Below are 17330 nucleotides of genomic sequence, written 5' to 3'. Positions count from 1 at the left end.
GTGTTTCTTTGTGTTCTTTGAATCTGGTTTCCATTTTTCTGCTTGTTTCTCCAATATAGAAGTCGTGGCAGTTGTTACATTGTATTTTATAAATTATGTTGGTGTTGTGTTTGTTAGTGTAGTTTTTATATAGCATGGACTTCAGGTTTGTACCTGGTTTTTGCATAAATTTGTTGTTTCCTGGAATGTTGTGTTTTGTTGTAACTTTTTTTCCAAATGTTGGTTATGTTTTCGCTGATGTCGGGAACATATTGTATGCACCATAAAAAGATTTGTAGTTTGTTGTATCCTGGGATTTATTATTGTTTGTTTGTTGTTGGTCTAGGTGTGTGCATATAATTTTTTCTCGGTTTTTTTGAGGAAATTTGATATTCATGAAGTGCTGTTTTATTTTGTTGATCTTATCGTTAATTTTATCAGGTGAACATAGTTTTGTGGTTGTGTTTATTTAGTTTCTTAATATGTTGAGTTTTTGTTTCATGTGTTGAGTCCCAAGGAATACATAAACTATGTAACAAAATATTTTATTTTTTCTTGTTCCTGGACAGAACGTGTTATTTCCCAATTGCTTATGTCTCAAGTAACTGGAAAAGACCTATTTTTCTCTTCAAACTTTCCTTTTGTGACCTGGGAGCATATAACGAAAACATGATGGGAGATTATATTTGGGGGCTGATACGTGAAAGTGATTTACATTACAGTCGCAAATCTCTAAAAACTACTCACTTCTAAACATTTTTGTATAACTTTTAGTATAAATACATGTAAATCTTGATTCATATGTTGTTGTATTCAGACCTTATGTGAATGAAAATTTGCAAATTTCCCTGTTTTTACATAGAAAAATAGGTTAGTTTCTAAATTTCATTATCCAGGTCACAAAAGCAAAGTCTGAAGGGAATAATGGCTATTTTCTGTAATTTTACAACTTATGCAATTAAAAAATAACACATACTATCCAGGAACAAAATTTGTGTTACATGGTGTAATCCAGTATGGGTGATTTTTCTGTGGATTTTTGTTTTGAATTGTGTATCAGTTCTAGTGATTTTGAGGTTAAGAAATATTATTTGGTTAGTTTTTTCTGTTCACAGGTAAACTTAATGTTGTGGTGTACTTAGTTAACATGATTGAAAAAACTAAATGTGTGTTCCGTAGATGTGAATCCGGCAATTGTATCATCAACATACCTGTACCATTATAGTGGTGGGTGTAAGCCTGAATTGATCGCTAGAGATTCAATCTGTGTCATAAAAATGTTGGTTAGAACTGGTAACACTGGATTCCTCACACTTAGGCCATTTATTTGCAGGTAGTTTTGGTTATTGAACATAGAGATAATTTTGGTGGTAGTAAATTCTATAAGGGTTGCTAACTGCTGGATTCACATCTACAGAACATACACTTAGCTTTATCAATCACGTTACCCCAATACACCTGAACATTAAGTTCACCTGTGGATAGGAAAAAACTAACCAAAGAGTATTTCTTAACCTCAAAATCACTAGAACTGATATACAACTCAAAACAGAAATCCACAGAAAAATCACCCATACTGGATTATACATTCTCAAGGACTCGGCACATGAAACAAAACAAAAACTCAACATATTAAAAAGCCAATTAAACACAGCCACAAAACTATGTTCACCTGATAAAATTAACTACGAAATCAACAAAATAAAACAACACTTCATCAAAATCAACAAATTTCCTGAGAAAACAGTGGAAAAAAAATTATACGCACACACCTAGACCAACAACAAACAAACAATAATAAATCCCAAGATACAACAAACTGCAAAAACTTACACTGCTGCATACCATATGTTCCCGACATCAGCGAACAAATAACCAACATTTGGAAAAAGTTATAACAAAACACAACATTCCAGTAAACACCAAATTTATTCAAAAACCAGATACAAACCTGAAGTCCATACTATGTAAAAACTACACTGACAAACACAACACCAACATAATTTATAAAATACAATGTAACAACTGCCACGACTTCTATATTGGAGAAACAAGCAGAAAAATGGAAACTAGGTTCAGAGAACACACGAAAAAAACAAACACCTTCACACGTTTTTGAACACAGCAAATCAAATAAACACAACATAACCATAGAAAACATCCAGATATTAAGTAGGGAAACAAATATAAACAAACGCAAAATAAACAGCAACTAAAATCAAAATTAAATTAATATAAAGGAACAACTTTATACCTATACTAATTAATAACCTAACATCCACCTGCAACGCCACCTATAATCCGGTACCCGTTTATACTCTCGTCCCTAAGAGGTGTCCGTCAATGGTCACTTTCAAACTCTCTAGGAAGGTCGAAAAGTTCTCTCCTTACCAATAACAGTGTTAATACCCATAACAGTCGTTTTAAGATACATTTTGATTTCGACTACAGTCTTGTTTCGGGACAGTTTCTACGGCTGTGGTGCATTACTTTGGCCAAAGGCCATCTTGTAAGGTGCACTCACGTTTTATGTAATATATAAAGTGAACTTAGATATACCGCTGATGTGTACATCCGTGGAATTTACAGAGGATATATACCCTCCAAAAGAGATATTTTAAATCCAGAAATCACTGCGTTTCAAAAGACAATACTAACCAGAAATGGTGGAATACACTCCAGTAAATGTTTATGAATATGTTTTTAAACAGATCATTTAAGAAGTTACTAATTAAAGAATACTGCAAACAATGATTTTATCTATTCCTTTAAATGGCTACGTAAAAAGAGGGAAGAAAAATACCCATTTTAGATAAAGCTTGAAGAAATCAGTGATGTCGAGAAAACCCAACTGTAGAGAAAAATATATATAGCCGTCCCTAATATAGCAGTGTAAGACTAGAGGGAAAGCAAGTAGTCACCACCACCCACCGTCAACTCTCGGGCTCCTCTTTTACCGACGAATAGTGGGATTCACCGTCACATCATAACGTCCCCACGGCTGAAAGGGCGAGCATGTTTGGTGCGACCGGGATTCGAACCCGCAACCCTCAGATTATGATTCGAACTCCTTAACACGCTTGGCCATGCCGGGCCCACAGCAGTGAGAAAGGATTCTTTTCCAGAATACACATTGAGGAGAACCTCTTTGGTAAATATTGTAGTGAGGAGCTTTATATCACTATTTATTTTTAAATAATATCTTGAAACGTTAATGTTATTATTACAATAATTTTGCGATTATGTATATTTTTTGCAAATAATACGATTAAATCAAGCGTAGCTCTAATAACTACCGAATAACCTCCCCTCTGCTGATCAATGTAAACTTTTTTTTCCTATAATTAATGACGTCATGTAGTATTTTTCTTAAGCGGCTTTCCCTAACTTTATAGTTAAAATCAGCTGTTTTGGATGTCGCACGAAGTCTGTTAATATGGTCATCGATTTCCGAGTTTTTGTATGTTAATATATTCCTATTTCGTACTTTAATAAATAGATATCGCTCCTGGGGGTAAACTAGCACCTGGTTAAGCTAGTTTTGATCTCCAAATATTCGTGTTTTATTCTTCAGAACGATCTCCTGACGTTAATGTTATGACGTAGTTGTTTGTGTACGAAAGGTATGAATTTCAAAGCTCATAAAATTGAAACAGTGGTGGACGTTTGATTATAACGTACATGATTTACTGAGGGAAGAAAATAGACAGTATATTTTCTGTCAAGCTGCTAAATTTATTCTTTAAAGAATGTTTTTTTTCCCAAATGTAAGCGTGTCAAAAGATGATAAATATCCTGTTAGAACGCGAATTTAGTCCATACAGCAGTGGTGAAATGTATTTGTTTGCGCGTCGAAGTTTCGCGAAAGGAAAACGTTATAAATCCATTCCTTTCGGTATTATCAGACTGCGGGGCTGTGACGTAGCGATACAGTTAAAATGATTGAGCCACGTCAGAGCAACGTTCGTTCCGCACGTGACGTATCTCACAATTTAAGTGTTTAGGGGTGGGATAGTCTAGAATTTAGGAGTCGCGGGGTTGTGCAAGATTTGTTCGTTTTGCAGTTCTATTGTGTTAGGAAGTCGTAGCTGAGGACACGCTGTGGTAAGAAAATTCCATGTGTTTTACTTTAGAATAAGGTATTACAGTATGTGTACTTAGTTTGTTTTTACATTGTAAAGTTAAAAGCACTGTTCTAATGAGCATCGTAATAACATAATTTGTAAAACTTTATTTTCCCATAATTAACGTTGTTATAGTCTCGTGTGTGCTTGATGGACGAGCATCACGTCTGGTTGGTATACACCAGTAGTTACGTATAGTACACACCCTAACATAATCCTATCACTGCTCTCTCTGTTCAACTTGGTATTGGCCTAATTTTGTCAAACAACACGGATAATAAAGCTTATTTTGAATCTATTGATGTTTGAAGTAAAAATAAACCGTCTTATCCGTACAATAGTGAGTATATATGTGTAACATTTCAGTTTCATATTTGTGTGATTTCCTTGATTCCCAAAAAGGAGCGTTTGAACGGGTTAACCCATTTTAACATTTCGTAACACTATTCTGTAGTTTGTTGTCTGCAAGTCAGAGAGTTAAATGACATCACTAGAACGTGAGTATGCCATGAATCACGAGAAGAATTATGTAATTTTGGGTTACAACACAACATGGCATATGAACTTGAAAAGCAAGAAATAAAAATATTTATTACTTTTAATTTCAGTTTTATTTACTCTTGCGAGAGAACACTAGTCTCACCTTATTTTACGAAACCTCGCTTATTTCGTCATAGTAACCTTTAGATCTTGCATCGCCATCATGAGTAACAATTTCCTCTAACAGACGTCTAAACTAATTTTTAAATATCGCTTACAACAGATGAACCAAAAAAATACCAACGTCGTTGTAGACTTTTATAGGAGTACGTATGTGCTTTGTCGGGACAGTTAAACAGCTGCTCACCAATTTTTAGGAGCGCAGGAAACGGGTGGGGGTCTCGATTTTTCATTCTGTATCAGTGAAAGTGAAACAGAATTAGGAAATTTATTTTTAAGAAAAGAAGGAAGAACAATACATAAAATTTAAACCAGAATCTAAAAACTTCCAGGGCTCTAGAAATTCACTCTGTGAAATAAACCTTACTCTAATTTTGATTTACTTTCTACACTCATGTTTAAGACGCTACAACAGTGTTGTTGATATAACTTGAAACGCATTTCTCTATTTGCTTCGTACTGAATTCGTTCTGTAGACAATATTTTTAAGCTAGTAAGCCATTATAGCGTTACGTAACCTAAGAAAATCGGTTAAAGCATCTTAAAAGTGAACGCAACATTTCCGCTGCATTTGATATAATGAACTAGAAAACTTTCATTGTTGTAATTAATCCACCTTCAGATTTGCGCTAATAAGTTCATAGTTAGCACACAATGTCCTTCATTCCTTGTTTGTGTTGTTACCTTAAGAGTCATCTGGATCTCTGAAAAAAAACAACAACATTATTTTAAAACCACGGTCGTTAGCCTAGTGAAATAGTTAAAACAATTGAAGCGTGTTTGGTGTGACGGGGACTCAAAACTCGCGACCGTAAGACTGAGAGTAGAGCGCCATAATTGCATGGCCACGCCATCACACGGCGTTTACTGCACCCGAGTAAAGAACGCTTAGAATCATAAGAATGGAGTTCAAAGATGTTATTTCATTTTTCACCAGCATCAAATGAAAAATTAAAAAGTCGAGATTATTTATCTATTGAAATAAAACTAACCTAATCTAACAGATGATCTACGATCTTGGGAGTGTATTTTACAGGTTTAGTTTCAGAAGTGAAGTCTCGTAGTCAAATATTATTAGCGAAGTCAATCATTAATATCTTTACTGAAGTTCGGTTTCCGATCACTGAAATGAAAGAGAAAAAAAAACAAAAAACTGGGGGCTCTGAAAATAATTAGATAAAATAGTTTACGATTAAAAATAATGCAAATGAAAATAATTTCGGGCCCCAGTAGATAACGTAACAGTGACTTGCACAGCTAGTGAACACTCGGTTGCAAAGCCTACATTGTATTCCATGTTCACTTACAATATAAGAACACTGTACGTCTTGTAGGCCTGTTCTGTACAAGATCTAAGTGCTGCGTTTCAATGTGACCTTTGACGGACACGCGTTGTTAAGTCTTAAAAAAAATGTGAGGTTATAGTATGTATGGTTAAAGTTTGTTTTTGTAACGAGATAAACACAAAAAATATTTTGTATCATTTTGTGCACTTTTATTTCGTGGTAGGACAAGAGTATGTTCGCGGACTTACAATCCGGGTTTCAAGTCTTCGTAGGGGGAAGTTTTTAGAAGGTATCAAAAGGTAAACTTCATATGATCATAGAGCGAGCTAATGTTCACAGGATATTATGAATTTTTTATTTTATATATCATCTATGGTGGACTTCAAACGTTGCATTTAGGATAGAGTTTATGCCTGTTTAGTATAGCATAGTGTTACACAGTATTTATTTTATATATATTTTAGTGGTTGCTATTACGTCTTTTATGTAGCGCCGCCGTCCGGAAGTTTTAACCCTAATATCGTGGACAGAGCTTTCAAACTTCTGTCTCGTAAAATATTTTTAGCTAATTCCAATATTTTCCTTAACGTTAGCAAAAGAACATAAAACTTGTTTAATTAATATTTTTTTTACGCTAGAAATTGTCCAGTGAAATTACTTGCTTATTCAGCAAGTTTAAACCAAAGTAAAAACTGTATTTGAACCTTCACGTTGAAACAATTTCTACTGAAGGTACAAAACTAAGTATCTCGTATGAGTACAATAGAACTATATATAAAACTGACTTCTCGTTTCTTCGAAATCGGACGCAAAGATCATATGCGTAGAGATGAATTTACATGCCTTAACATGCACTAGTTTGAGAAGATAGTTTAATAATTCGAAATATTTTTCCAGTATCAAACATAAAATAAAAGATTGTTTAGAAACGATAAAAAAATTATTAAACTAGGCAATTTTTTTTCCCATCAAACTTAACGTTGGCCCCAGTAACTTAAGTTTGGTCAAGTTTATTGACCTAACTTTTACAGTGACCTGTCTGATTTTTCCTTTTAGCCATTAGCCTATTGTACGTTTGATTGCTGTCATGTGACAACATTCCTGTAAATCATAAACTTGTCCTTTTATATATTAGTTTTGTGTACAATTTTTCTACATTTGGTCAAGCCTATCGGATCGTATCGTGCCCGAAAGAGACGCGCCAATGCTCCGTTGGAATGTTCTGGACTGCAACTAATATTCACTGTGACCACAAATCAGTGTTTATTAAGTTACTCTTTTATTAGCACAAATATGCTTCCGTAACAAAGTATACTGTGTTGTAATGCGGTCTCTCAGTGAATACAATGTGTGGAAATGCAGCGTGTAATTATTATTATTATTTGCACTATTTGCTAGAAAACGGTATTGGTCCAGTAGGAAATAACTGTAGTTAAAATAATGTCAGCCTTACTATAATGTAACCATCCTTTAGCTTTATATGTAAGGTAATTGGACCACGTAAGTAAGATGTCATTCGTTTAGAAGCATATACAGTTTCAATGTCATTGTTTTATATTCTTATCATCACGTGATAAACTGAGAATTCTGAACAGTTTAAGTTTCACGTAGAAAATACCAAACAATTGTTGAAGTAATAAAAACGCGTAAGAGTAAACATTACATTATTTAAATTATAAATGTGTACGTTAATATCCTATACATCCACGTATTGTCAGAGATGTTGTCTAGAAATCAGAATTTTGCCATTTTCACTCTGGAGTTCTTTAAGAGTTTCGGATCAACTGGAATAGAAACAAAAACATGCTAAGTCTCTCAACTTGAATTAGCATAAAGGATAAATACGAGAATAGTTTTGTATTTCGTGATAAAATAATTTATTTAATACTTATGTGTAGTATGGTATGTGTTAGATTGATTACTCGTTTTTTTGATTCCAGTTTGTAGGTAGCCGGTATAAGAGCTGATAAAAAATGTAAAGAAAAGTAGTAACGTAGAGATGAATGGCACGGAACACTAGCAGATAACCCAAGGTTCGAGAACCGCACGATGAAAGTGGGCAAAACAGCGATGACATTTAGCGGGAAAGTCGCTCTTAAAAGGAGGTCATCTAGTGTTAGAGAACGGGATGATGAAATCACATTTCCAAAAGTGAACAGCAAGTCACGCCATGAACCGAAAAATACCAAACAGATTGGTGAGTTTGCCAGAAAAAATAGAAAATCTGTTAAAAAGGAGTCTTTAAAAAAATCGTTTTGTGAAGGGAAGAAAGAGATGTCTCGAAAAACGAAAATAAATGTTCTGAAGTCTCGCAAGCGATATTCGAAGAATAGCAGTAGAACTATTGCGATTAAACAAGCAACACGGAAAACAGCGACTAAATTCGGGACAATTTTTCAGATAAAGGGAAAATCGAAGACAGTTCTACCATCACGTGAAGATTCTGTTAACCGGTCGTTTTCTCCAAAAAGTAAGGTTGACCCAACACCTTCTACTACAGTAAATTGTGCCATATTCCCAAGATATACGCTAACAACGAGATCGGCTCTAAGAATTAGCGGTGGAACGAGTGGAAAGCTATTTGAAGGATTACCAAACAAAAGTAGAAGTGCTAACAACAAATGCTCCGAAAAAAAATCTGAACAACTCAAATCTGAACCGCCAGTTTTGAGCCTGGATCACCATAAAGAGATCATTAAGAAGAGTACATCTCGCTGGCACACCACCAGAGGTCATCGGGAAGCGAGTCTTAATGCATCGGTAAAGGTGCGCTTGTTGTATGAGAGCAATGCCCGAGGTAATTGGACAAAAGTACCTTCTAATTTGGACAGAGGAGATCTCTTGTGTGAGAATAGAAAGTGGGACTACAGAAATATCTCGGGAAAGCGAAAGTTGTCGAACAACGTCACGAAGGCAAAAAATATGAAGCAGCAAAACGAAAAACTACAACACCCGATAAGCGGTGTAGGAATCGCGAGTGAAGAGGTTTTCGATGCTAGATCTTGTAAACGTATGGCAAATCTTAATGCTCAGACAATTCTGTGTGCTGGCTATTCTCAGGAACCGTGGCGTAGAGAAAAAATAGAAACGGTCTATCCTACAGTAGATGTTCAGTGTGAAATTGGCCACTTTCAGGAAGAAAGACTAGAAGCGTTCTCTGTGCACTCGAGTATCACTGACTCCACTAAAGAACATGAAATGCGCGTGACTACTTGTAACACTCGTGTAGTGGTGACGCCACACAACAACAACAACAACAACGACGAAACTGTAAGATTTGATAAAGTGGCAACAAGTGTTCGAAATAAGAAAAATGCGAAACTCTCGAAGATACTGAATCTGCCGAATAACCAGTTGAGTATGAAACGTCAAAATAATCATATAGAACCCCTAGAGTCTGGTCCAGTTGCTATGATTCCAGTTTCGTCCACCAGCGAGAGAAGCAGCACGACATTAGGAAAAGTAGGTGTGACTGAGTACACAGAGGTAACCAATGTGCACATTAATGCGAGAAAAGAAGTGGGGGTCAAGGAAGAAACAGGGCCTCAAAAGACAACAGAATGCATTTTAAGCACTGACGATGTTGCTGTTGCTCGTATGCGTCACTTCCAAACTAATGCAGCCAGCCAGAGGTATCGCTTCCAGATGGAAACTACTTGCAAACCTAACTTAACGACCCAGGAGTTTTCACCATCGGTAAGACAGAAACAGAAGTCGCAGAAGCCCGTCTTCACCGCTGTACAGGCGTCTCGTCCTGTTATGCGTGGCACCCAAAACTTTTACAGTTATTCCACGCCCAGTCCAGTTGTCTCAGTGTCCAGTCCAAAGTCTTTCAGAAATGGCTTGAACAACATGGTTGAGATGGAACCGGCTTCAAGTTATGAACATGCGTTTAGTGTTCCACATTTTGGACAGACACCGTCAATGCCTTACACACCCAGTGAATATAGTAAGTGGTACTCTGTTATGTAAGTTATCTTTTAGAACATTATATTCTATAACTGATATAAAATGTAAATACTGGAGTTTTCCAGACAAAAGTCAAATCTCAACACATAAATATGAAATGTTTATTTTATATTCTACTTTTTGATGAGAAACCCACTTGAAATAAAATTGTACCTCAGAACAACTGGCGTGGGTATTAGACACTTTTACTGATAAGCAGAGAACAACGTTTCGACCTTCCTAGGTCATCTTTCTTAACCTTATCAATAAAAGTGTTAATACCCATGCCAGCCGTTGTGAGATGCATTTTACTTTTTCAATATCGGTAACATGAGTTCATACTTCGTATTTTGATATCAAACATCGAATTTGAACCAGTGCCGCACTTACCATACTACATGACACATAAAAAAATCTATATTTAGCTAGTTTTATGTATGTACTTTTCAATTAAAAATTGACTGATGTATAATACTAAAATTTTAATTATAATCTACAGTTTGATACCAAACGTACTGACAAATTCATACAATTGAATATATGTCAACAAAAGCGATGAAATAGCTTTTGACCTGTAGCGATAGGGATGCGCGTGCATGTACACCTTTAATTCGTTAAGTTAAACGATTTGTAATGTTCGAATTCTATAAGCTTTTCTAATCGATTGCGTGTAGTTTTCTGATTAATAAGTGTTAATCAGAATTTCAGCTTCCAAGAGAACTACAAGAGAACAGTCAAATGCATGTATGGTCATATTTATATTAGAACAGATAAAATAGATTCTATACAAATGGCTGTTTTAAAAGCTAGGATGACAGACTACTTTATCGCAGCTTTAAAAAATTAATTTAATGAATAAAACTAAGTATAATAATGCAGAATTAACAAGATAAAAATCATCTGTTAAAAGTTTAACATAAAGATGTTTTAGAGGTTTCATTAAAAAATTAGAAAATATAATTGTATCTCCTGCGAGGTATGTAAACATTAACAGAAAGAAAACATTTAAATTATGGATGAGAGATTATTACAATCTATTCAGCAGAGAAAAAAAATGCATAGGAATATTAAAACATATAATTTTAAAATCATAGAAATTATTTAAGTAGGTTAAAAACAAATCAGAACTGTATTATAAACCAAAATTAATGTATGGGAAAACTAATGTAAAAAGATAATTGGACATAAATGATATTATAGGGAAATACTCGCAGTGTACCGAAACATTTGAAAGCATTACAGCAAAAAAAAACAAGCGTATTAGGTTTCAGAACAACTCTAATTAGATGTAAATTCATTTACTGATTTTGTAAATATTGCAAAGGAACATAAGTAAAAAAAACAGTTGTAACTGTTTTATTACATACTAAGTAAATGAAACAAGATGTAAAACTAATATTTGCTAATTTAGTGTATCTTACATCAACTGATGAATATAAAAACTAAAATCTTTTAAAAAAACAGTAAAGCTGCAGGAAAAGACAATTATAGCAGAAACTCAAAACTAACATTTTAAAAACTGACACCGGTAATAGCGCATTTAATTTTTATATCAACGGAACAGGGAATTTTCCTAGGTATTTAAAAAAAACAAACTCGTTGCACTAAAGTTAGAAAGAGGGAACAAGTTAGATTGCTTCATTATCGGTTATTTCAAAGGATTATTGAGAAAGATTGTTAAAGAAACAACAATAATAAAACATTTAGTTTGTTTGGTTTGAATTTCGCGCAAAGCTACTCGAGGGCTATCTGCGCTGGCCGTCCCTAATTTAGCAGTGTAAGACTAGAGGGAAGGCAGCTAGTCATTACCACTCACCGCCAATTCTTGGGCTACTCTTCTATCAAGGAATAGTGGGGTTGATTGTAACATTATGACGCCCCCACGGCTGAAAGGGGTGAGCATCTTTGGGGCGACGGGGATTCGAACCCGCAACCCTCAGAATACGAGTCGAACGCCACCTGGCCATGCCGGGTTTAAAATATTTAGATTCAACAAGTTTTTTTTTTCTTAAATTGTCTCTTTGGATATCGCGAAGACATGAAAATAGATTAACTTATTGCAATCAATTAATGATGACAAAATATCATATCATATGCCCTTTTTCTGTGGGGGGGTAGTGAAAATAAATACATTTTAATGAAGTTAAATAAGCAAAAATCACAAAGGACTTAAACACAGCAAATCCAAACCTCTGACTAATTATATTAGTTTGTTATAACTCAAAAACAGGCCAAAACAAACATAAATTAAACAAAAAAAAAAACCTGCACTAATTGAAAATATCCCAGGGTACAAGTTATAAGATGTACCCTAGGTTTTGGAGGTGGCTGAGGAAGTAGGATACACATTTCGGTGGGGATACACCGTCTATCAGTCTTAACCTCCATTCGTCAGTCTTGCATAAGAAATAAGAGTAGCAATAGATATAGTAATAGGAATTAGGAGAACAAGATGTGGGTGCTCAAGCCACATCTATATCACACTTCACTGCCTGCAGTGAGTTGTGGGAAAGCGACTGCTCTCCCAAGTAAAGAAAATTAATTGAAATAAAAACAAGAAAAAGAATTTAAGGTACTACTATTTGGGGGTATGCAAGCTAAAAACGTATTTATTGAAGTTAGCATTCCAGCTCCATGTATGGTAGAAAGGCACTAATTGACAACACAGCAAACGAACTACTTAAATATCTCTTCCTACTCTTCTATTTCTTATGCGAGACTGGCGACTGGAGAGTAAGACTGATAGACAGTGTATCCCCACCGCAATGTGGGGGGTCCTACATCGGCAATCACCTCGAAAACCTCAGGTACATCTCATAATTCCACGTTATAGCTTGTACCTTAGGATCTTTTCAATTAGTGCAGCATTTTTGTTAAAAACAAGCCTAAACAAAAATAAGTTAAAGCTATAACAAACTTGTATTGAGAGCTGTTGACACTAAACTATTTATCTAAAATAGTCGTATAATTGGAGTAAGTAGTATTGTTTTAAATAATATATATCAAACAGAAATTAGTAGGTGGAGCTCATCGGGGATCAGTATTTGTTTGTTTTTGAATTTTGCACAAAGCTACACAAAGGCTATCTGTGCTAACCGTCCCTAATTTAGCATTGTAAGACTAGAGGGAAGGCAGCTAGTCATCACCACCCACTGCCAACTCTTGGGCTACTCTTTTACCAATGAAGACTGGGATTGACCGTCACATTATAACTCCCCCACGGCATGTTTGGTGTGACAGGGATTCGAACCCGCGACACTCGGATTATGTGTTAAGTGCCTTAACCACCTGACCACGCCGGGCCAGGAAATCAGTATTCGGACCATTGATGTTCTGCTATATTTAAATGATATCTGGAGAAATTGGAAGTTTTACAGATGACTCGGTATTTATTTATAGCAGAAATTCTGAAAATGAGCTTATTAAAACTTAAGTGCCTTAAAATATATAAAGAGCTTGTTTGAATGTAAAGAAAACAGTCTACATGTGGTTTTTCTCTGAATAATCTGGTATAATTATTTTAAACAAGCGAATGATTTAAGAGAAATACATTTGAAAACATCTGTTAAAAATGATAACATATACTTCAATTGTACAAAAGTCTAAGTGTTAAATATCTTGGAGTAATATTAAATCAGATAAAATTGGGAACACAAAAATAATGGGGAAAAACTAAAGATATAAATAGTGAGATTTTGCTATACAAAATATTTAGCTGGAATAAAATAAATTATGTTTGGTTTGATTTAGTTATACAATGTGGTACCCACCTGTTGGGGGGGTATGTACATATTTAACAAACTTTAGTTATAATACAGTTGCAAAAGATTTATTATTAAAGCAAGTTATAATTATCATAATATGAACATATTAAATTACATTTTCAAAATTTAGATAACTAACAAATTATATATTTATTAAAAACATTATAGATTCTGTAAGTAATTTCAAAATTGAAAAAACAAAAAACTCAGTACACTAAACAAGATCTGAAGTAATAAGGAACTTGTAACTTCCTAAAGTGAATAAGGAAATATTAAAAATGCATTTGTATTGGTATCAAAATTATATAATATTCAAAATTATATGAAACCACTCTTGGGCTACTGTATTACCAACGAATAGTGGGATTGACTGCCACATTATAATGCCCCCACAACTGAACGGGCGAGCATGTTTGGTGTGACGGGGATTAGGATCCGCCAGCCTCAGATTGAAAGTTGAGCGCCTGAACCACCTGGCCATGCCGGGTCTTGTGATAAAGAAGTTCAGATTCCAGCAAATTAAAAGGGGTTTGGTCGTGTGCGCCCTAATACATATTATCAGAAAATTCTTAGATAAAATACCTTAGTTAGAGAGTTGTGTAGAAAAACAGTCGTGATGAGGCCGTTGTTTGTCTCAAATGTACATTCCTACTTTGCATGTATTTTGACGGGATTTTATATTATGCGAAACTTTAAAAAGTGGTTATTTTCCCACAACGCACGCCCTCGTTTGCTTAAAAAAAACAAGCTATTCTTATGACTTAGGTCTACAAATTTATTAAGTTTTGTTTTTTATATTTCTTCTTCTGTACTTAATAACAAGTATAGCAAGTACAAGTGGAAATTTCATGGTGTATTGAGATCTGGATCATTCACCGACTGGCCGAACCTTGTGAGGTATTATTGGAATTATGGCCGAGTATGTTGCTAACTACGAGGTACCCACCTGTTGATTCAATCATTGCATTCTAACCTGTAGAATTTCTTGTATTATGATATTACACACAAATTTAGACTGGTGTATTTGATTAGCTATATTAATCACTTAGTTAAGTTTTAATACCAATCTTGTGTGTGTGTGTGTGTGTGTGTATGTGTGTGTGATAATGACTTGCTTTGATCAGAAGTTAAATCGCACATTTTTTAACGTTATGTTAGTACAGAACATTATAACTATCAGTTATCAAGGTGCGTTTGAACCTTTATATCATTTCTATTGTGAAGTGTTATTTGACATTACTCCCAAAACACTTTTGGAACGTTACTGCCTATATATATATATACCTTAAATCCAAATATCAACAATCACTCGTTTTCAGTAACACTTACTTTAATAATTAATTCTTACTATTGGGGCTCTGCCAGCATTAATTTTATATCAAAAAACTTAATCCTGTCGTGTACTATTTCACGCCGGCCTGGCGTGGCCAGGTGGTTAAGGCACTCGACTCGTACTCTGAGGGTCGCAGGTTCGAATCCCTGTCACCAACGTTCGCCCCTTTCAGTCGTGGGGCGTTATAAAGTTACGGTTAATCCCACTATTCGTTGGTAAAAGAGTAGCCCAATAAGTGGCGGTGGGTGGTGATGATCAGCTACCTTCCCTCTAGCATTACACTGCTAAATTCGGGTCGGCTAGAACAGATAGTTCTCGTGTAGCTTTGCGTGAAATTCAAACCAAACCAATGTCACGCCACAATGCGAGTGCTCGGTTCATGTGTATACCGAGTTTACAGTTTGCTGTGAAATAAGTTCACAATAACTCGATAACACTGCATAACAAAGTTTTTTTGCTTCTTGAACACTGTTGGGTGTTCCTTATTGATTTTTGGCTGCTGATCATGAAAATCATATCCAAATTTGCCCATCACGTACCGTTTCATCGAAATCTTCAGTTTTGTCATGTTTTTCTTATATTTGTGTCAAAATTTTTTCGTTTCTGTAAGAAACCTATGAACAATATTTTGTGCAGTCTGGGCACGTCCAGGCATGAAATCAGGCCAGGTTGGAAGCTGTTCTGTGGACGAATACAGCCCAGCCATGCCTTGACAGGCCGGAGCCAGCTTGACAGTGTCTCAGCAGGCTATAAAAGTGGCTTCCATATACAGATGTTGCTCATTGATTAATATAGACCTTATAGTGTGTACGTATTGTTTCAGAATATAGCATTGCCTCAGTAGCATTGTAACAAGTAAGTTAAATGTTATAGACATTTTACAGGACGATTGGTGTCGGTCAATAATGTCTCGTCAATGTCATAACAGCCGCGATACATTCTGCTATATTTGTGGCGAATATACGCTTGTTCATCAGAGACGCTCAATGCCTGCTCTTGTGAAGAAAGCATATAATCTGTACATCGGCTGTAAAATTGGTGATCAATTTGTTGTGCAACATGTGCTGTCAGTCAGTCTCAAAGGCACTCGAAAGACAATGCCGTGTGCTGTCCCGATGATATGGAGAGAACAGAAAAAGACCATGTGACGGACTGTTACTTCTGTTTGACTAATGTGTTGTTTTTCTGCCAAAAACAACAAGTCAATTGAATATCCTAATCTGCCTTCAGCAATGAGACCCGTGCCACATGACGACAGTCTTCCAATTCTGAAACCACGAGAGAAATGGACCTCAGACGAACCAGATGAAGAAACTGCAATACAGGGATTGGCAGTGACATTGATTCTGATTTTGAACCTGCTCCTCAGGCGATCCACATCTCATAACAGTCAGAATTAAACGATCTTGTCAGAGATTTGAGTCTATCAAAAGCAAAAGCCGAATTGCTGGGTTCGAGACTGCAGGAATTTGTTTTTGCTGTCACCAGGTACGAAAATTTTTGTTTCTCGAAGCCGCCAAGATGATATAACCAAATTCTTTGCACAAGTTGACAGTCTCTGTTTCTGTGTTGACATCAAAGGATTTTTCTCCGCTTTGAGTTGTGACCATGACCCGCAAGAGTGGCGTATCTTTATTGATTCATCAATGTTAAGCCTCAAAGCTGTTCTGTTACACAATGACAACGTTCACCCTTCAATATCTGTTGGCTATGCAGCACACATGAAAGAAACCTACGAGAACATGGAAATGTTGCTGAAGCACATCCAGTACAGCAAGTACAACTGGAATATCTGTGGAGATCTGAAAGTTGTTGCTCTGTTATGAGACTGCAGCTCGGCTGTACAAAGTACTGTTGTTTCATCTGTGAACGGGACAGTCGTACCAAAAAGTCACATTATTCTAGACAGAGCTGGCCACTCCATAAAATGTTAGTTCCAGGACAGAAAAATGTGGCGCATGAACCGCTTGTCGACCCGACAAAGATATTTTTGCCTCCTCTTCACATAAAATTGGGACTTATGAAGAATTTCGTGAAAGCAATGAACAAAGAAAGCGAAGGTTTTCGTTATTTAAGACAAATGTTCCCAAGAATAACTGAGGCCAAGATCAAAGAGGGCATTTTTGTTGGGTCGGAAAAGATTGCCTAGAAAGCCTTCAAAGACGTTGTTGACAATTTTCTTGGCAAATACAGAGCCCCACATTACATTTCAGCTGGTAGATAAACTTTTCAAAGC

At 35.6% G+C, this 17330-nt stretch overlaps 1 protein-coding gene across 7 annotated transcripts in view; it reads left to right on the top strand.

Annotated features, from left to right (window-relative positions):
• Nucleotides 1-17330, top strand: part of LOC143229333 (uncharacterized) — a 140897-nt gene that overhangs the window by 99549 nt on the left and 24018 nt on the right. For 3 of the 7 annotated variants that reach the window (XM_076461539.1, XM_076461522.1, XM_076461569.1), the window contains exon 2: nt 7990-9998. In XM_076461539.1, the coding sequence (XP_076317654.1) occupies nt 8099-9998 (1900 nt within the window). In that variant the 5' untranslated portion in view covers nt 7990-8098. Of the gene's footprint in view, nt 1-3929; nt 4084-6272; nt 6349-7989; nt 9999-17330 lie in introns of those variants that run through there. The other 4 variants (XM_076461556.1, XM_076461564.1, XM_076461549.1 and 1 more) reach the window with 3 other exon arrangements.

The sequence above is a fragment of the Tachypleus tridentatus genome, chromosome 1 (genome assembly GCF_004210375.1).
Source record: "Tachypleus tridentatus isolate NWPU-2018 chromosome 1, ASM421037v1, whole genome shotgun sequence".
Lineage (NCBI taxonomy): Eukaryota > Metazoa > Arthropoda > Merostomata > Xiphosura > Limulidae > Tachypleus > Tachypleus tridentatus.
This window is presented reverse-complemented; position numbering and strand designations above follow the sequence as displayed.